The 21,067-nt window shown below is 35.8% G+C and overlaps 1 protein-coding gene across 6 annotated transcripts in view; it reads right to left on the minus strand.

Moving 5' to 3' along the window:
* The window catches only part of DENND4A (DENN domain containing 4A), a 45,299-nt gene that overhangs the window by 9,419 nt on the left and 14,813 nt on the right, over nucleotides 1-21,067 (minus strand). For all 6 annotated transcript variants that reach the window (XR_013922602.1, XR_013922603.1, XR_013922604.1 and 3 more), the window contains 19 exons: nucleotides 20,970-21,039; nucleotides 19,168-19,337; nucleotides 18,240-18,481; nucleotides 16,246-16,312; nucleotides 14,928-14,986; nucleotides 14,154-14,298; nucleotides 13,392-13,567; nucleotides 12,568-12,668; nucleotides 11,013-11,231; nucleotides 10,620-10,765; nucleotides 7,319-7,452; nucleotides 6,326-6,461; nucleotides 5,528-5,734; nucleotides 5,295-5,423; nucleotides 4,878-5,022; nucleotides 4,304-4,423; nucleotides 3,549-3,689; nucleotides 1,562-2,655; nucleotides 653-863 (listed from right to left, as the gene is read on the minus strand). Coding sequence is in view for 3 of the 6 variants with exons in the window: in XM_080351028.1 (XP_080207154.1) it covers nucleotides 653-863; nucleotides 1,562-2,655; nucleotides 3,549-3,689; nucleotides 4,304-4,423; nucleotides 4,878-5,022; nucleotides 5,295-5,423; nucleotides 5,528-5,734; nucleotides 6,326-6,461; nucleotides 7,319-7,452; nucleotides 10,620-10,765; nucleotides 11,013-11,231; nucleotides 12,568-12,668; nucleotides 13,392-13,567; nucleotides 14,154-14,298; nucleotides 14,928-14,986; nucleotides 16,246-16,312; nucleotides 18,240-18,481; nucleotides 19,168-19,337; nucleotides 20,970-21,039 (3,712 nt within the window). In the remaining 3 variants the exon portion in view is untranslated. The remainder of the gene's footprint in view (nucleotides 1-652; nucleotides 864-1,561; nucleotides 2,656-3,548; nucleotides 3,690-4,303; nucleotides 4,424-4,877; nucleotides 5,023-5,294; nucleotides 5,424-5,527; nucleotides 5,735-6,325; nucleotides 6,462-7,318; nucleotides 7,453-10,619; nucleotides 10,766-11,012; nucleotides 11,232-12,567; nucleotides 12,669-13,391; nucleotides 13,568-14,153; nucleotides 14,299-14,927; nucleotides 14,987-16,245; nucleotides 16,313-18,239; nucleotides 18,482-19,167; nucleotides 19,338-20,969; nucleotides 21,040-21,067) is intronic.

The following is a 21,067-nucleotide window of genomic DNA, read 5'->3' on the forward strand; positions in this document are numbered from 1 at the left end:
CAAATCTAGACAGGTTCTTCTAGGTGCTAAGTGGAGGCATCCAAATAAACAGATTGTCCTTTCACTCTGATTCTGCTTAACACACTGTGCTCTAGAATGACAGTAGTACAGAAATTGGTGTAACAGTCACAAACAATTAGATTTTTTTTCCACCTAATCTGGGTTGGATAATACAAAGTTTGATAATCAGCTTCAACTGCAGCTTGTAGAAAACAACAGTTTTCAAAAAAGGATTTTTACTACTTTTAGAAAACAAAACCAGACTAATAAAGTTACCTTCTGAAAATTTTTATAGCTGTCTTCTGGAGTTGTATAGCTTGCACAAATAAGATAATTATACAAAAACTGAAGGACCTAAAGGGTCTCTTATCTTCATAGCTGTACCATCCCAAAACTTATTCAGGAACAGGATGTTACTGTGCAAGTTATTCCACAAGAAAGAACAACCAAACCAAGGTTCTACAATAAGAATATCCACAGGTACAGACAGATCTGTATGAGTAATAGTTTGCAGGTAGGAAAAGAAAAATGTTCTTCTGCCACAAAAAGGACTAACAACTAGGATAATCCCAAACTGAAAATTATGAAAGAACAAGTAAAACTGGATTTTTTTGTTCAGATCAGTGAATCCAATGCAAAAGTCGTTGCTTACCACACTGGTCAAATTGTTTTGATGAGCCATCGTGGGAAGCTGAGCTTTCTAGGCTTGTCCTGCTGAGGCCAATTCTTTTAATTTCTGATGTGGTATTTTCCTGAGGAGAAGCACTTTCAAAATCATTGCAGACATCTTCATCAGTTAGAGAAGTGGATTCTGAGTCCAGAGCTCCAAGAGATGAAACACTTGCTCGGTCTGAATTTTGATCCTGAGAGGAAAAAAGCAATTCCACTGAGAAAAGGACAGCAAAGTTATTTCTGAAAAATAACAGGCAGACTTACCTCTGTAAATTCAAGGCATGAACTTCTCTCCTTGAAAAGTCACTCAGCTCAGGTCTGTACTCAGAACAAATGTTTCACTCAGGGTTAAATAACTACATGAGGATTCTCTTTAAGAGATTCTCCAAGTAAAACAACCTAAATGAAAACTTAAATATTTCAGTCCTATAACTTTTCCCCGCCATTGCTATAGAAGTTATTAGCAGCCATAGGAATGCATTTGGATAGGCAAGGTGTCATTGATACCTTAGATAATTAGTCTCAGATTGTTTTTAAGCACATGAAAACAATACACTGCCAGCAAATGGCACTGTTTCATCCCCAAGGACTGGGAAGAAAATGAGTTTTGTTTGAGTTGGTAGCAGCAAAGAACTTTCTAACCAAATGACCTCAGTTCCAAATTAGCCTTAGATGACTTTGGCAATCAATATGAGCAGACTTCTCTTTTTTCATAAAAACTGTAAAAAAAAATTAAAAACATTGTTGAAGTATTTTTTCTTTAGGTAAATAAGGGAAGGCAGATCAGTCTCCTCCGCCCTGTCAGTGATTAAACCTTTACAGAGCTTCTACCTTAATCTATAGGTACCTAGGTTTTGTGATGTGGGGGAAAATAATTATAAAAATTTACCTTTGAGGATGCAGCATACATTGTAAATTTTGAGTACCACTTGCTGGCTTTCTCTGCAACCCCTTTTCCAGCAGAAAACATGCTGCTCTTCAGAACATCAAACTTCGGTGTTAACAGCGTATCCAAGTTGAAGGACGGTGAAGACACAAGTGTTAATGCACCAGTTGCATCCTGGAGCTGTTCCTTTGCGGGACTGTTTGGGGAATAAGCCGGGGAGGACCAAAGCCTGTCTCTTGGCCTTTCTTCACTCTTTGTGTGGTAACTCTTGGATTTGGTAAGCCTGGATGGCCTTGGGGAGTTCGGGGGAAGGCTGGACCTCCTACAGGGCTGGATTACTGTTGGGCTTTTTTTATTAGCATTTTTGTCATCATAGGGTTTTTGCAACTCAATGCTTGGGGCACGACTCGACAAAGGGCTGCTCATGTTGTTCATGTACATGACTATTTCTTCAGCTAAATCTCGCCTTGCAGATGGAGTAGAAACACTTCTATCATCGTCATCCTCCTCATCCTCTTTCTGCTGTTCTGTCTCAGCAACCAGCAGGGACAGCGGATCAAAGCCAGTTTCAACATCTGTCTTTTCAACTGGTTTTACTGGAAAGCTGCTCTTTCTTTGCAGCTTTCTAGATTTGTCACTGGAGGATTTCACTGCTGTAGATGTTTCAGGTTCTGCATCCAAGTCTTCCAGATCAAAGATAACAGGAGACTCTGTTTTATCTGTAAAACTGCAATCAAAAGCTGCATCTTCATCACTCGATTCTTTCTCCAGGCTTTCTCTCTTAGATCCTAAAGAGGAAGTTCTGATATTAAGAGTTTTTGGCCTTATGCTTTTCTGTAATGCACTAGATAGGATTTTGGCATCAGCTCCCAGTTTTTCAACAATTTCTCCAGGGTTTGCTTCCTGATTTACTCTATTTATCATGAGTCCCACTAAGCCATCTCCACTCAGGTTACGGTTCCTGCCTTCCCATGGTATCTCCCTTAGGTCAGGTTCTACTGCGCTTTTATGTCTCTTTCTTAAGGATTTACTTTTTATAACTCCTGCTTCACCGGCATCCTCAAAAGATGATGTAAACAGCAATCCTATGGAACTCTCTGAAAAACAGATGAAACATAGTGCTTTATTTCTTACTATGCAAGAAAACTAACAAAATTACAAAAGAATGCAAATTCATCTCAAACGGTTTACAACACTGAAAGATGGAATTCACTATGTATTGTGCTAGGGGTTGAAACCTTGAACTGACCACAGTCACAACTTTCAGGAGGGATCAGATGATAAAACATTTATAAGCAAGTAAAATCACACAACATAGTAGTACTGCGAGAGAGATCATAAAGAAAAGTCTCAGATGTATTTAAGTTTCTCTTCCAGAGACACACTCCATAATTAAGAGGTTTGAAATCTAAAGATAGTAAAGGTATCTAGGAAATGGCAAAAAAGTGCAACACTTTCTAACCTGATGAATTAGAGCCAACAAAAGGAGTTACTGTCAGAAAAAACGCCATTGTTTTGCCAGAGCATGAAGATGCAGACTTTAAAGTATGATATTACAGTATTTCAGGCACATTTGACACAACTAAAATAACCAGATTTTACATTATAGACTTGTGAAAATGCCTGACAGTTTCTTTTCACTGTACTGCATAGAAACCTCTTGTCCATCCTGAAGGAATTTATTAGTTGCTGAAGGATATAAGAAAAAAAAAAAAACAAGACCTGGATTTTGTAAGCAGATATTGACTATAGGAAAAAAAAAATCTGGAAATGAAGAATATGCAGACATATCTCCCTGACACAGCATATGCAGAATCTAACCTAAACTCACTCCCACAAGTTTCACTGGCTACTGCCATTACATCAATTACATTATATCTTAAGTTTTGTGGACAAAAGAACTCAAGCGTGTTACATAGAGCTCTTATTAGCAATTATTTATACAGACAAAATTGCACAAGAATCAAAATCTATTTTCTCTTCCACTCACCTGTGCTGGTATCTGCTATGGTATTGTCCACTGTACCATTGAGCCGCACTATGCTAGAAGCGGCTTTGCCATCACTTGAGTTCTGATAATTCAGTTTAGGGAGGCAGTCACCGCTCCCTTTTGCGCTCTCCACTTCGGACACTGTATATAGAAAAGGACGGACAGTTCTTCAGAATCAAAGCAACTTATTTTACACCTCAAGTTTCCATTACCTATTAGATGCCTTATGGAGGATTAAGTGACAGCATGTTGTACGTATCCCAAGATACATGGGCTGATATCTACTTAGGCAGAGGTTTCCAAGGTAGAACAACTGACGTATGGATATTTAATTCTCAGCATTACTTTTATAACTGGAAGTTAGACTTGCTATCTCTCACAGACCAGCAAAAATTCACCCATTCTCCTCTTATGTTTTTTATAAAGAAAACAGACTGGTAGGAAAGGCTTTCCTGTAGATTATGGCTATAAAGCAATTTAATTTTTTTTAAAAGACAGAAACATTAAGCTGTAATTATCATTAAGTCTTTATGTTACTCTTATCACTTACTTGAAACAGAAGACGGAAAAAAGAACTGTAATTTCAAAAGTTAAACCATTAGACATCCAGAGGAAAGAACTTAAGACATGGACATAAACTGTCATTACTACACACACTGTAAAAAAAAAAAAAAAGCTGCCTCACTTAGCTTTTGCTGAAATCCCTACCTATTTATCCACAATGAAGTAGTTATCTGTGTTTACAAGATACATACAAGAACTGGAGTCACTCTCTCTCTTGTCCTCTTTTTGTTCTTTTATATCTTGAAGAGAAGTTTTCCCTTGCTTGGCTTCTTCTTTGAGTGATGTGTTATTGCCCAAGTCTGCAAGTCCCCCTATTGCAAGAGGGCAGAAAAAGATGACAGAAAAAGATGAATATGGTAAACAGAATAAATAAATCTAATCATTTTAGATGGTATACAGAACTCCAAACTCAAGGACTAGTTCTAGATACCTCTCAACTAACATCAAAAAATGGAGTAAACAACAAAAAAAAGAAAGACTGGGCAGAAGTTTCTGCCATTTATGAAACTGGCTATTGTATGTACTAGAATAATTATCACATAAATTTCAGGTTCATATTTTGCATCCATGAGGAGCTGATACAATAAACAAAGAGTAGACTATTTTGAAATCAAAGACAAAAAAAAAAAAACACAGTTATTTTTTTTAAAATTGTGGAAGAACTTTTTTTTTTCTTTAAGACTGTTTTTATCATCAAATTCACAACAGAAAGCTTTCTGGAATAATTTTCTTATCAGCATGAAAATAGGGATGTGAGTACTTTACCAGGCGCGGCAGTATGTGAGGTGCTTGCTGGTAGCTTTTTCAATGCTTTTTTAAACTGTGCTATTCCTAAAACAACGTTTCGTATTTTCATCCATAGGAAATAGCCACCTCGATTGCTTGAAGGCCATGTACTTTCCAAAACAGCCTATTTGGGAAATATCAAAGTCAAGTGAAGTAATTTTAAAGAACAGTCAGGTGCAAAATCATGAACATAAATTTCAAATTGTGTTAAATTTGCAGTTATGAAGTAGACTTTTAAATCCACAAAAACAAAGACAACACAATTATTCTATCTTGTATTTCTTCCACTTACTAGAAATGACAAAATTACATCTGAATTGCTCTCTTATTTTGCTTGGTTCTATTTGCCTGGATAAAAATATGTTGGGTTTTTTTTCCTCTTTCAAAAATACTTACCTTATTGTAGTAGCCATAAGTAATGGCATTAGGGTCAACACCAGCTTTCTGCATTTCAAAGAGCACTCGCACTGCAAGCACCGGCTGACCGTACTGTCCACACAGCTGCATGAGGACTCGGTAGCAGACCTGAAAATATACATGATTAGTACTGGGCTTCTGTAGTCAAACACATATTCCATTCCGTAAAACCACTGGGCTATTTCTGGAATTCTGGGGTTGGTTTATTTTACCTCATCAGGTGGATCTATTTTTTTGGTATGCATTTTTTGTAGCACATCATATGCAGTTCTCAGGGCCCTGACTTTGGAATGACAGACTTTCACGTATGCGGGAAGGCAGATAAACCAAAGACCGTAGCAGTGACGTAACAAACATCTGGACCACATCTGTGGTATGGATGAGTACTTCTTAGCAATTTTATGTGCAGATTTTATTTCCTGTAAAGAATCATAAATATTGTTTGTGGATATGTGCACGTACACACACATATATTAAAAAGTGAACATGTATCATCTCATTATTCCTACAGAAACTGCAACATTAATATAAACAACATATTCAAAGTGGGAAAGAAAATGAAAGCAGAGTGATACCAAAAAGAGCTGCTGTCCAATATTGCCCTCCTAAAAACTTGCATTTCTTGGAATTTATGTCTATGACTTTTGGTCTGCATTTTTGTAAGAAAAACTTGAGAACTGGAGCCCCTCTTAAAGCCTCACACTGTGAAAAGTGATCAAAAAGTGAGTGCAGAAGCCCAACAATTTGTGCTCGTCGAGAACAGCATGAAGAACGTGAAAGGTGTAGGGACAACACAGCCAGTGACAACCTGTGTACAGGGGCTCTGTACGATACAGCGTAGGCAAGAAGGACAGGTAAACACCTAAAGAACAATTAGTATGGCTACTCTATTAATAAAGAATCATTAGTCAGGCTGCAGCCACTGCCAGTCGCTGTAGTCAAACTCCAGATGAAGGCAGCAAGTTCACAATTTACAAAGCACCTCATGCTATACAAACACCTGCAAGTACCTGTTTAGTTCTTCTGAACATCGGCAACGGGCTGTTTGGACTACTGGCTTTTGAGGAGAGTTTGTTATTTGGTGTTTTAAGAAATCCTTCAGGTCGCTCGAACAAATCTAGTTTTAATACTGGAAATCCATTATAGCTGTAAAAGAAACGTGTCACTTAACTCCTGCAAGGCAGTTCCAAAGTAAACACGTCAAATAATAGCAAATGAAATCAATTACGCAGTTGCACTAGAATCTACACAGGAAAGAGAAAATACAAGTCAACCTTTAAAGAATCCATTGACAAAGCGGTTTACTAAACCATCTGTACCATTTCATAGGCCTGCACAGTCTCTTACACTGTTATTTCAGTGTGAGCAACTTAAATTGATAAATAAGTTTGCTTTCCTTGCATTTTCTTTAATTAATGTGCCAAATGCTTTAGTATTGATTCTAGCTAATAAAAAAAAAAAAAAAAAAATCTGTGTGGCTTAGTCTCTAGGGAGCATGACATGACAGAGGTTTATAAAATCAATATGAACAACATCAAACTATCTAAAAGATTAAATTAGGTTAGATTTAAAAACCTTTCTCAGAATTAATGAAGAAGCTAATAGATAAACTCACTTGACATAATTACTAAATCAGTAACACGAGTTTTCAGATACTCTCTTCCCAAAGAGTACCTGCAGCTTGTATCGTTATCAGCAGCAACAGGCCAACAGACTGGGTCCATTAACGCCAATTTTAACCTTAAAAAGCGACAATTGCTAGCACAATGTGATGTGAACACAGAGTCGGCTTTGTTGTTACTGCTTGTGTGTACACATGCACAAAATCATTAAAAATTCAAAAGAGCTGGCACAGTAGCCGTTTTACATACACATTTTTACTCGGGCAACATATAGGGAGAGGAAAAATCTGCACTTTGTGGCTGTCACAAGAAACTTGAAACAAACTCTATGAGAGCAGGGGTTACAATTTTTGCCAGTGTCCTACTGTGTCTTTAGGGTACCTGTATTGTAGAGGGTGTTCTTCGCCATTTGGCAGGTGAGGGATCTCAGGGGGTGTTATGAAAACCGTGTGCTCGCTCTTGTATGACTCATCCAGCTCTATAAGTCGTGTTTCCCCAGTTCTGTCCGTATCTACCTGGAGAAGTTATTGTAAAAGAAAAAGTAGATACCAGGGTTATTGTATCTTCTGTCATTAAAGCTATATGGTCATGCAGGGCAAAGAGGAGGAGAAATCTGCACTTCCCAAACGAATGCCCCTGTTCTAAGGACAGCAGCACAGACCTGCTCCAAGGCTCCAGCCTAATTTCAAAGCATCAAACTGCAGGATCAAGTGGGAGAAAACTGTCCAACAATTTTACTTAAAGAATTTCATTCAACTGCTTGAGACAAAAATAAAGAACCAAAGCAAAATTCAGCTACCTCACACAAGATTCTGGGAAACTATGAACTGTTTCCCTTTGAGAAAAAGGACAGACGAGCCTTTAACAATATTACAAACTTCCTATTGCTACTGCTCGCACGACAGATACCACCAGGAACAGAACAAATATAATGTGTTATTACGTTCCACCTGAGAGCCTTTCCTTGCTATGTGTGCTGGTATTTGTATTGCTTTTCCTCTGATCTTCTGTCCCCAATTGTGTCTCCTCCAATACCTAAGTGCTGCTTCTGCTCACAAAATAAGATGCATCTCCATCTCAGAGTTGGCACTATCAAAAACTACTTACTTCCTAGCGCACAGAACATGCTGTTTATTCACATATTGATCGCCCATGTGCTCAGCTCAAATATTGCCACAGTTTACCTTTACAGCCATTATTTAAATGGTTTAAATGGCAACCAAATTACAGCCAAATGGTGCATTACTTCAAGAAAATGAATAAGCAACCTGTGGAACCCAAAGATGTGGGTTCTTTGTGCCTTAAGAGTTTAGCAAGAGAGAATTAATGCACAAAAAGAAGCATATTCCACAGTTCTTGTCCTCCAGTGAGGTGGAAATATATCAAGTAGTTTCAGTACAATTCTTCAATATTTAAAATTTGATAAACATACAGAGAGGTGTTCTTAATTACATATTTTACTGCATGAGACAGATGGAATGTATTAGCAAATAGAACCAGCCAAGCAACGAGAACATATGGCTCCTGAAAAGTAGATATAAATGAAACCTTACTTAGCAATTTAAATACTTCTAAGGATGTAGAAACCCCACAGTTACAAGCTTCACCAGTGACACAGAATAAAGCTAGTAACTTAAATATCTATTGAATTGATATCATTATTGAATTTCTGGAAAAATAAAAACTTTTGAGACAATTGCACCACATCTTTCAGTAAACAAAATGGGCAACTAATTATAATTTCTGCTGCTGCTCCAGGATAAAATAACATGTTGAGGAGATTAGTCTTCAGCTTCAACTATTCTTTATATGTAGAAGAGATTAGTCTTCAGCTTCAGCTGTTCTTATAAATTATACGAGGCAAGGCTTAGATTATATTTTATACACAACTAATTTCACAGCACATAAAATTTGTCTCAACCTAGTGGCCTGTAACTACCCATAAGAAAGTGTTGTATCATCTTTCAACCTGTGACATCACCGTTCATGCATTCCCTTTCAGGTACTGGTTCACCTAGTGAAAGACATTAATATATAAATAAATATTCACTTTATTGGAATAATGAAAATTTTATATCTGGTCAAAGCAAAGCATCTTGGATAAAGCTCTAGTTCATACAGCAATCCTTGGTATACTTCAATTCAATATTTTGACTTTGTATGTTACTGTTAAGCACAGTATCAGAAATAAGAGAAATGAAAGAGAAGATGAGGCAAATACTATTCAGAGAAATCCTACAAGGGAACCCACTCTCATGCCAATGAAAACCTAGTTTCACAAGCAATTCTAAAGCCGTGGTAAATCCTAAATGCACAGTAATTCCAGTGCCTCGGTTTCCCTACAATTATCATAGGCATAGAAGTAGTTGTCCCATTAATAAAACCAAATAAAACCCTCCCTGACAGAAATAGAAGTTGGAGAAGCACAAGTGTACAAATGTTTTCTGTAAAGGTGATTCTCATGGAACCATCATGAGCACCTTTTTATTGTGGAAAGAAGCTGCCCACAGCATCAACTAGCAAAACAGCTGCCATTAGAACAGATGAGTCTCTGCTTCAGCTGCATGAGTGGCTACTTAACCTCTGAGAAAAGGTGAAAGCTCCACCAGCTCCACAGATTACGTGCAGTCTCACTCTGGCATCACCAAACTACGTATTACTTTTTCAGAAGAACTGTTTGAATTCCCAGCCATGATAACTTTCATTAGGGCATCAGCTTCAGTGCCCTCAAACTGTTCTACAAAATGAAACATAACAGACAGAATCGGACGCCGACATGATCAGCACATTCTGAATAAAAATACGATTCAACATTAGTCAGAGAACTAACCTGCAACACAACAGAAACTAAGCACTGCTCAAGAGCACTTAGTTACTGGGTATATTCCTGTCTATGAGACCTCCCATTTTTAGACACCAATTGGCACACAGCAAAGCAAGCGCTGTGTGTTGAAGAGCTTTTTAACTGAACTATAGGATAACTGAGTGAACATTACAGAAATGTTGGCAATTAAATCAATTTATAAACCATGAATATCTGTAACTCATGCTGTAGAACTTTGAAACACACTTTTGAGAACTGCTACTAATAGAACATTGAACCCAGCAAAAGCTATGAAGAGCATCAAACACCATTAGACCATGCTTTTATATTTCTCTAAGAGTAACTAGAAAACTACTGTTAGAGAGAACTGGTCAGCACACTGTTTCAAAAAAAGCCCAAGGAACCTTCCATTTATAATGATTAAACAATAGTGAGGCTGTCTTCTGTCTTGTAGTTTGCTGCTCATCAACCCTATTCCTAAACAACTGCACGAAGTACTACACAATCTATAAAAATACTTGTAGTTTTACCAAATAACATAATTCTCTGATGAAGTTCCTACCTTAGAGTATTACACTCACTTATGGCTCAGTATTTCAGAGCCTTACATACAGGTGAAAATTAGCACTTCTAATTTGTGCTCACCATATGTTATTTACACTTTCAAGAATCTGAAGCAGAGAATGAAGGAAAGCCCAACGAAAAAGTAAAATGGAAGGCTACCATGACTAGAAAAAAAAGTAAAAGGAAAAAGAGAAACAAACTTGCACTTGAAATACATTCTACTTGTACTATGTATCAGATAATGTAAGAAACAGCTGAAGTTTAAAAGCTATACGCACATGAAGACATGCTTACTTTATCTACACAGTCATCAAAAAATGCAAGGCTTGCGTCCTTATCACTGACAAAAGAACACTCTTCAATGAAGCGAATAAACATCTGAGTTTTGGTCATCAGTGTGTAGAACTTCTGATGGGAACGATCTCGACTTTTGAGGAAACCTATGAAGTGAAATCAGAAGCAGGTTAAGAAAACCTAAAAAAACAGAAGCCCTCATCAAAAGTCAGCAAGCATTCTACCAACAAACAATAAACTTTTTGCTTTCCTTGCCACTACTAAGCAATTTTTCTGCATTTACATTCCTACCATCACTCACAACACTAACACTGCAAATATTTTCATTCTTTAAATAAGAGAGAATTTAAAGTAATAAATAAACGCATATAAAACAAGCTTCTGACTCTTCACCTTGTAGTTCAAAGAGAGAACTTGCATCTGTGGCTGTTTCAGAGGGTGCCTCTGTTATTGGCCTGAGATAAGATCTGTAACCTTTGAGTATTGAGGCCATAAAACACAGAAATGCTTCCTGGATCTCCAAATCTAACAGATGCAGTTTCTTCCCAGAATTAAAATCATAGTCATTCATTGACAGTTCCATTAATGCATCTTCTCTTGGTCTCTGTTGCACTGTGAACAAAACCAATATTATAATGGTCCAAACTTAATGGAAAAAAAAAAAAAGTGAAACAGATTAAAATATATGCTATTAAACTCAGTCATGACATGTGACAATGGATTCAGCTTGACCTTGTACGACTCATGCATCTCTGGATAATATCAAAAGCAAGACACAGTTACCTTTTCAGCACATTCGTTACTAAAGCAACAGAGTGAACCAGTATGGACAGGGCTTGAAAAAACCCTCAAAGAAAGCTATTTCTAAAAACATATGAAAATTTATACAAGAGCTAATTAAAGAAGCGTATTTTAGGGACAAACACATAGATATGGTATTTTTTTTTCTACAGTGCCTTTCATTTCAAGGTGTTCCATATTAAGGACCTATATACACAGAGTAACCCCACTCAGATGCAAAGTGGAACCTTTAAAACCCAGCACAACGAAAAATGCTGATAGAGAGAGAAACCGGGCTTCTAGTAAACCCCCTGGTCTTAAAATAGACACTCATACAAAGTGCCAAGTGGTTTCGCCACCATCTTTCCACATAATATAATTATAGCCAACCTTATAGTGATATTATGTTTAAGCAATTTACTCTGTAATAAGAACTTAAGATCAATACCACTCTTTATATATAGAGAGTATAAGGTTTAAAATTTTTTTCTAAGGAAATCCTCACAGTAAAATATATTAAAATTATGAAGCAATAGACAATTTTCATCACACTCCGCATTTCTATTTCCAAGTGTTTTGTTTTAAAGAATTTCACCGGTATCATCCCTGTTTTTCTGCTTTCTCACATCAAGGTTCAACATTCTTTGCAATATTTGAGGATTCTATCAACAACCAATTTTTTTTTCTCAGAAATGTCCAGCAATTGTGCTACACATTTAAAACCCCAATGTTTATAAAACATTTGTTATTTCCACCTTAAAATTTTCGGCAAAGTACTATCAGCTTGAGTGCCAAAGTAATCTCAATTGTCAAGCCTCAAGCAGGCCTTGAAGACAAACCGAAGGGCTTTATTAGTTCCTGGCCTACTCCTTGCTTTACTATTCTCATGTAAGTTCTGCTTGCCTTTTTTTTTTTTGGTACAATGACAACATCAATACAAAGATATTTCTGTTGAGCATCACCTTATATAGATGAAAGTCTACTCCACCCCAAAGGCCCCTATATGGGTTCTAATCTCTGGACTTAAAGCACAGATTTCCCAATTCTGTACAAAAACATTATGTTTAGTGTAACGGGTGACTTAAGAAGATATTTAATTAGCTATATTTATCTGTTAATGTGGCACGCTATATGCAATGTAAATCTTACTATGCACTTGCCCACTCACATTCTGCCAGTTGCTGATATAAATTACTTAAAGTGTTCATGAGATTTTTACAAGGTTTCTTTGGCAAGATCTTCCATGCAATAGCTTTCTTATCTCCAGTTCTGGAAGAAAAAAAAACAAGTTATGAATATAGACTAGAATATGTGTGAATGTGTGCAGACAGGACTGCACTCAGAGGATTTTTATATCCCACCAAAGAATAGGAGAACATCATACACAATTTGCTCCATTACAACAGGACTGAGAAGCGTTGAAAAACAATCAAAAAAAGTCAAACTTGGTTTACTATATGGAGATTTGATCACTGCCAACCAATGTGCCAGATTTCAGGAGCCACACTCTCTAGCACTGAAACCAATCCACTCAGAACTCACGAAAGGCGGATTAACAGTATTAAGCACCTGCTGTTGCACAAACAGCCACCACAAACACCATGTTCTGAACTGTAATTACTTAAACTAGGATGGAGATAATCACTAGAATGCTCATAGTAACCTGAAATCAATTTGATAACTGCTTTGTGGTTAGTGCATATAGATTTGGACTTAACTATACCATTATGATGACGAAAAAAAATTACAATGTCCTTTGTCAACAGAGGGCACCAGCATACCTCAAGACCCTATTGGTCACAAAGTTGCAAAAATTATAAGCGTCTGTGTAATACTTTTTTCCATATGATGAAACGGAATTAATCTGTTCCAAGAAAAAAGCATAGAAAAATCAGAGGTTTAAAACAAACAAAACCCTGCAAAGTTTTGCCAAAAAGCTAGTTTTTGCCTTTGAAAATTAATGCAGACGAAAAATTATTAATAAATACTTACTGAGAAATTGTATTGGTATCTAGGTCAACACAGCTAACGTCTGGTGGAGGGTCATAGAGATCAAAGTATCTTGAATCAATTCCCACGATGAAGGGGCACGGGGCACTTAACACATCTGCCAGTGCCAGGGGACAGAGAGGAATATATGGGCAAGGCCAATGGAAGGGAAATATCATCTTTGAAAATGTGCAGAGATAAAAACATAGGTTAAACTTGTATAATAATATAATCTACGCAAGTATAAACCACACTTCACTAACTGCCACTTCAAAAGTATTTAATATGGTAGATAATTATTAGTGAAAAACCTAAGTGCAGATTATTAAATAAAAATGCACTAATTTCTTCAAAATTCAGTGTGTTCAATTTGTAGGGAAAAAAAGCTCTTCTATATAACAACCTGTATATAGTAGATGTAGTAAGACAATGCCTCTAGTGAAGATAGGCAAGAAAATAACACTCATTTAAAATTCTTCTGCAAGAGACAATACAGTGTTATGTGGGAAAATGAAGAACTTGGTGCATTGTCATGGCCAAACAAGATGCTTATTTACAGTATTTACAGTCAGAGAACAAATAGTTATTCTTTCTCTTCTGTCTTCATGGATATCATTAGCAACATTATTTTTTTCTCTCTAATAATCTTTATTCTTATTTTTAAGTAACCTTTAAGGCTAACAGCACTATTACTAATTTTTGATTTTATCTAAAAAACATTATCTTTTCTACTCAAAGGTATATGATTAAAAGAATGTTACTTACAGAGACTAATGCCTCTGTCACACTAGTAAGGACAGAAGGTCGCAATGAATGGATGAGAATTTTATGTTCCGTCACAGCAAAAACCAGTAGAGTTACGGCATTTTCAGGTCCTAAATTCTGGAGTAGTGTAGAAAACTTGCCCCCGCTGTTACAGAATAGAAACACATTGGTGAGTTCCAGGGCACAATAAAAAAAATTCAATAACAAAACAGAAACCAAGGCATTAGAGTAGGATTTTATAAACTTCAATCTGTAAATATTTCTCTTAAAGGAGATTGCAAGGCAGACTACATGGTACACTTCATTGGTCAGTGAAGAACAGTTACTTCCCAGTAGTCATTACTTCAATCACTCTTGACTATTTTCAGGACATGTGCATGATGATTTTTCTTTTTGAGAAGCAATTTACAGGGATAAAACATGCATTTCTTTAATCATTATCCTGCAGAGACGTGAAAGTTAAGAGAGTCACAGAACTGCTTCAATTATCTTTCAATGCAAAAGCTGCTCTATCTTGGGAGCCTAGGTACCAACTCCTAGAAAGGGGATCTAACAACAGCTAAAGTTATTTGCAAAAACACATATATTGTTCATTAATTATGTATCTTTGCCAGAGTGTAGGTCTGCTCACATAAATAAACTTCAGATACGCTAGCTACAAAAGGCACCAGACAAGGTAAGTTAATGTGCATGATCACAACTAGAAATACTAAATCTTTTCCGCAATATAAGCCATAAGACATTTCACAATTAAACCGTAGATTCTGTACTTGCCTCAGTGGAAGGGGTGATGACACAGGCTGGCTAAGAATCAAGTTATCATGTGGAGATAGCTGGAAAGAGATTTTAAAATGCATTCTTTTTATTTCTAATAAATATTTCCAAAGTTCAGAATTATGCAACTACAACAAAAAACAAAACAAAACAAAAAAAACAACCTAAAAATAAAATTTAAACTAAGCCAAACCTCCTATAGCCCAGCTGTATCACACTGCAAGAAGTGGTATGCAATGCTGTGCATCGGTATCTTTTAGTAAAAACCATGCAAAGCGCATTCTTCCTTTCTTAATCAGAACTGAATACACTGCAGATTCATAAAGAAGAATTTAAACTAGCTAATGCTGTAAAAAAATGAATTTATTAACTACTGAAAAATGATGCCTTCTATATTTTAAGTGAAGACCCATAATTCATCCACAGCTTTCAAAGGGCAGGGGGAATTCAGTTTCAATGTAACTGTTCTCCAACCCCTTTTCAGTAACAGTAATAAATGCCACTTGTTTAGAGTATCCCAGTACACCAAGGAGGATCTTTAATGTTCCATGCTTCCTATAAGGACATAACCCAAGACTTCACTAGCACACAGGCTACTGCATTAAGACTTAAAACTGCACAGCGTTCTCCAACAGGGAGTAACATCAGTTTGTAACAACTTGTTCAAAACCACAGGATTGTTAGAATAACTACAACCAGAACAGGGCTGTCTTTTCTCAGCAATAAAGTTTTTTACACATCTCTTCCTATTTTGCCTCTTGGGAAGAAAAAAGAAAAGAAAAAATAAAATAATAACAACACATCTCTTAAGAAGTCTTTGAGATAGGGATTTCCTCTCTCCTACAAACGGTGACATGGGTGAAATTTCAAATAACAGATAATCCAATTGGGTTCCCCTTTGGGGAAACCTGGTAATCATGAATATATGCTTCACAGCTGCTTTTAATTCTATTTATTTACTTCACACTAAGCCTTCATACAGTTGTAAGAAGAAAACAGTTCAAAAGTTGTTGCAAAAATCAAAACAGATGCCAACTTTGAGTAGTTTTCTTTTTTTTTTTTCAGAGTATATGGAAATTAAGTTCCAACCTCACTAAACAGTATCTTGTAATATCTCATTAAAGTCCTTAACTAAAGTGGCATTGGAACAGTGAGAAATCTGTAAAAATCAAGTGTATGAATTTAGGAAAAAAAATACTGAACAACAACAACAACAAAAAGATTTAACATAAATATTATATTTTCCATTTACAAACCTGTTCAACAGTTGTTCTGCCTTCACTTAAAACACGGCAATTAAGAAGAAATGGACACTTACCTGAACTAGAATTCGTGGCCTCTGAGGGGATGGAAAAGGAACTTTATGCATGAAATGGGAAATGTGTCTAGAGGAAAAGAAAAATACAGATTTAGTAGACATTAGAAGCTTAAACTGCTTTACTTCAAGACAAATTTTGGCCTGTAAACTAAATTATTATACAAAACCAGTACATACTTATTCAGAAGACCGAGAGAAAAAAAGCCAAACACCAACACAGGCCTCAAATCCTACAGGGGTGTTCTGACCTTGAAAAATCTTTTCTACTAGTGACAACCAAAATGGCAGGCCAGATCATCTTTCAGACTACGAACTTGGTTCATGACACTGAAAAATAAGTAGCGCTTTTTTTTATATATTGTAAAGTAGAAATATCAATGTTTGACTATCACAATACCATTTTACAATCATGCTTCTGGCTTGATAAAGTGCTATACCTCAGAGACAGCACTGGTTATTTGCAAAAACACACTCAGAACTGAGTATCGAGTCATTGAGTTAATTAATTTTCTCCATTTCCAAACACAAAATGCTATGCAAAATTTCTGAGGAAAAAAGTGTTAAAGTTTCTCCAAATATTAAAAATACAGAATAATGTATTTAAAATTTAAGTTGTCAGTTTTATAAACTGCTTTAACGTACAAAAGGTCTAAAAGTGTAGGAGTTCTACATAATACACATTTTCCGATTGAAAGAAACCACCCTCAATCAGTAGAAACTCAGGCAGAGGTAATCCATCAGAAACTGCACGCTACAGCACATCCTTTCGTGGGATTTCTGCAACTTTTACCATTCTTATGATGCAGACAACCAAATTCTGAAGAAATTCAGAGAAATCCACAAACACACACTGATTTACACAGAAGACTCATTCTATGTTTCTGATTCAAAGCTATATATTTCATACATTTTGTACAAGGATGGTGGCAGGCATAAGGAACATAGAGGAAACACAAAGGGCAAGGTCAGCTGCTTGTGGATGCAGAAAATGTTCAAATACGCACATATGGCACAAACAATTTTCATTAGCATTAAAATAGCTGAAGAAACCAGGCTACATACTATTTAACTTCATGCAAGGCAGTGTAGCTATATTTAAATTATCCACAGTAAACTGACCAATTATTCTTATTAATTATATTTGCTCCTCATTTAATTAATTCGCAAAACTCAAAAACCAAATATAGTTCCCAGATTAAAAAAAAACACAAACTTTTCATTATTGGAAATCGACCCTATCAGAATTTTAAAAGTAGTAGATACAAACTGAAATAATGAAGTGGATAAACAATCACAAAAAACTCACTTAATCCATAAAAATTAAAGTCACATGAAGTTTAATATTAAAGTTTAATCAGAATACTGATGTGTAATGAAAAAACCCAACACACAACCAAATCAATATTGCACTTGAAGTCTGATGTATTGAAAAGCTGTGTTAGGCTAGAAAATGTTAAATGGCATCACATATCAATTATAGATATCAACCTCTCCTTGGATGTGAGGACTTCCTCTGCATTTTAAAAAGGGAAATTCTTTATATAAGAATGAAACTAAGTTTATTCATCACAAATAGAAGAGGATTACTAATGGGGAAAAAAAAATAAAAAATCAAATCCACTTTATTCTCTCTCATTACACATCAGGCATTTGAAAAAATTCACAACTAGGTATTTTTTCTTCTACTTTAATGTATTAAAAATTAAGAAAGGATTTAGAATTTGTTCTCCTAATCACTATGATAAAGGGTGTAAAGCTAGTTTTAAAGGGCTTTCAGAGATACCTCTGCAGGCACTTAAATCACAAATAAAAATCTGGGCTTTTTCAGGAAGTAAAGATACATTTAATCAACAGAGAAAAGTGCTTAATCTGCTGTACTCATTATATTCAATGTTTGATGACTGAAATCAAAAGGATATTATAGGAAACTTAGAAGTAAAACAAAAAGCTCTCATCAACTGAAAGTACTGTTATGAATTTTTGAAAGTACTTACTTCTCAATGGGTAGAACATGTGGACCAGAGATGGAGTAACGATACAGAAAGGTAAGAAACTTCTTGAAAGCGTCAAAGAAAGGCCAGTGAGAGAGCAGACAGATGCATTTATTCGTTTGAACTGTTCGGCATGTGTCTGACTTTCCCTCGGCAGCAGCTGTTAGTCCCAGCTGAGATTTTTGCTTCTCTGTGAGATTCTCTTCAGGATACAGTTCATAAAACTGAATAGCAGCACCATACACCTGCAAACAGCAAAGCTGAAGTCAGTGAATCTGCCTCCATCTTCAAAGCAATCTAACAACACCCAAACAGGCAAGGAAAATCAAGCTGGTGTTACTGTTTGAAAAGTTACATTAATGTACCATCTTTTGAAGCAATCTATTCTGGAATATTCTTATGGCTTTGAAAATCCAGACTGACTATTATTCATTTAAAACACTTAATGTCATACGAGAAAGAGTAATTTATGAAACTATTTAAGTGAGAGAAAAATTATTATTATACAGAGTATATAGTCAACTGCTCCTACAATTGCCTTTAAAGCTATTTTAGGAATCCTTTATAAGCAACTCAAAGCAGTATTCCTTAGACATTCAATTTACTTTTTAGAACAAGCATATACATGCAAGGTTGTGTCCACGCTTGCAATAAAAATGGTATACTTGCATGTATATGCACTCAGAATTTTTATAGCTCTGTAGTTTCAAAGACTAACATGATTGGAAAGCAAGGGAGAACATGTTTATATGATCAACCGTCCAGCAGTGAAATAAATGCAAGTCACTCTTTAAAGTAGTCTTTGAATTAAGCCCAAACAAATAGATGCAAGTTAGTTTGTGAAAATACGCACCCTGAAAAGATAAACACCTGCATTTTTAAACTCAAATTATAAACCATGATTTTTTTTAAAGAAAAGCTTTTAGAATACCTTTTCTGCAGAAGCTCCAGTTAGTACAAATGTAGAAAAAACTGGGAGAGGGTATTTACTGTTAGACGGCCAACATTCAATCGTTGCACCCATAGGCAGACAAAAAAGAGGCACAGATTCTGGTAATGGGAATGATTCATAATCTTCTTCAGGATATCTGCATATTAAACCTATAAAGGCAATTTGTAAAAAGGAAGTTATGTGAGGAATACCAGAAACACATTTGTAATAGCTCATTCCATTAAAAAAACGCCTAGAGAAATTGTGTATCAGCATATACTGACTCCAATAAACTTCAGTAAAGCTGTAAATAATCAGGCACAGCAAATAGCTGGCAAGGGGCAGCATGCTCCTCGGGCCTGATGAGGAATCACCCATTAAAACGCTGGGCTGAAGTGCTACTTACCATTCTAGGAACTCTTTACAAGTAATTTATCTATTTCTGTTCGCAGGTTCTGTGCATCTCAGCTATTACTGTAATAGCTCACATTCTTCACTAGTATGAGTAAAGATTTAAAATTTAGTTGAAAAAATGGTAACCTGAATAACTAAGAAATTAGACTGACGCTTTCAATTATAAAAGTAAGTAATTCTTGCCAACTAGTTCCCTGAAATATCTGATATGTTAGATATTAGACAGATTATTTTTTTAGTTTCAATAGAATCGAAACAATTAATTATACTGATCTACCTCAGCTGAGGATTCAGCTAATGGCCTATCAGACTAATGTGTTTAGACTTAAACATAGCTGTAAAACATGAAGTTCATACAGGTCTTCAGTTACATCACATGGTTGTGGCAAACTATCCATGCTCATTACCAGCCCAGGGGACTCCAAACTGAGAATTTATGTTGTGTGAAGAGATTTAGGATTTCTCTACATCAGAAAACACAATCACTACACATTCTAATCTAATATACAGTGAAATATTAAGAAACAATAAAAACGGGTCATCAAGAAGGGCAGTGGTTTGGTTTGGTTTTTCCTCCCAAGAAGCAATATTTCGTGTAAGCTACTAACAGATGTGGGGCTTTTTAATATTTGTATTTATTTACAAACTTAGTGTCCACCTTTTAGCTAGTCCCAAACTACTGTTGTTTACAGAAAGCAGCATCTCAAAGGGATATAAGTAAATTAAAGCTTAAGCCTGAATCATGCTCATGACATGCATTCAAACAATTTCATGTTTTGGTTTTTTTTTTCTAAAAAAAAAACAAAAAACAAAAAACAAAAAAAAACAAAAAACCAACACATTTCATCAGAGTCATAGCAAATTAATTCTGTCTCATAAATAAAACAAAATAAAAATGATACGCAATCCAAAAATACTTAAGAGCTCAATGCCACTGATGTTCAGGGCAGTGTGGAAATCTGCTCTATTCCCCAACATCGTCAAAATGTTTACTGAAGAAAGTGATTGTCAAAATTCCTCAAGCAATTTTCTGAGTATTTTGTTCTGCATATATATATATATATATATATATATACACACACATGCATTCTTAAAGAGACAGTTCTTAGCAACAAAAACAGAGGTGAGAGACACACAGGTTTGTAGAAACCTATCAAAACACAACTGAGCTTCCAATTAAAAGCAATTTTAAAACAAATGGCCATGATACATAATTCTAAGGCTCATGTTAGGACACTCTTTTAAAAGGATTCTCTAGGGACAGATTCCTTTCTGGATAATGCCAAGATAATGTCTTTGTCAAGTAATTCTTCAATTAATAATGTATTACATCACAAATAAGCTTGTACACCCTGAATTGAAGATAGAGCTAAATAGTAGTTACATACCAGCTTTATATGATATGGTGTTGGTTTTTGCCACAGACTTTTTATAACATAAATATACTGCTGAGCCCCACTGTAAAACAAAAGAAATTATTGAATTA

This window comes from Nesoenas mayeri, assembly GCF_963082525.1.
Source record: "Nesoenas mayeri genome assembly, chromosome: 11".
Lineage (NCBI taxonomy): Eukaryota > Metazoa > Chordata > Aves > Columbiformes > Columbidae > Nesoenas > Nesoenas mayeri.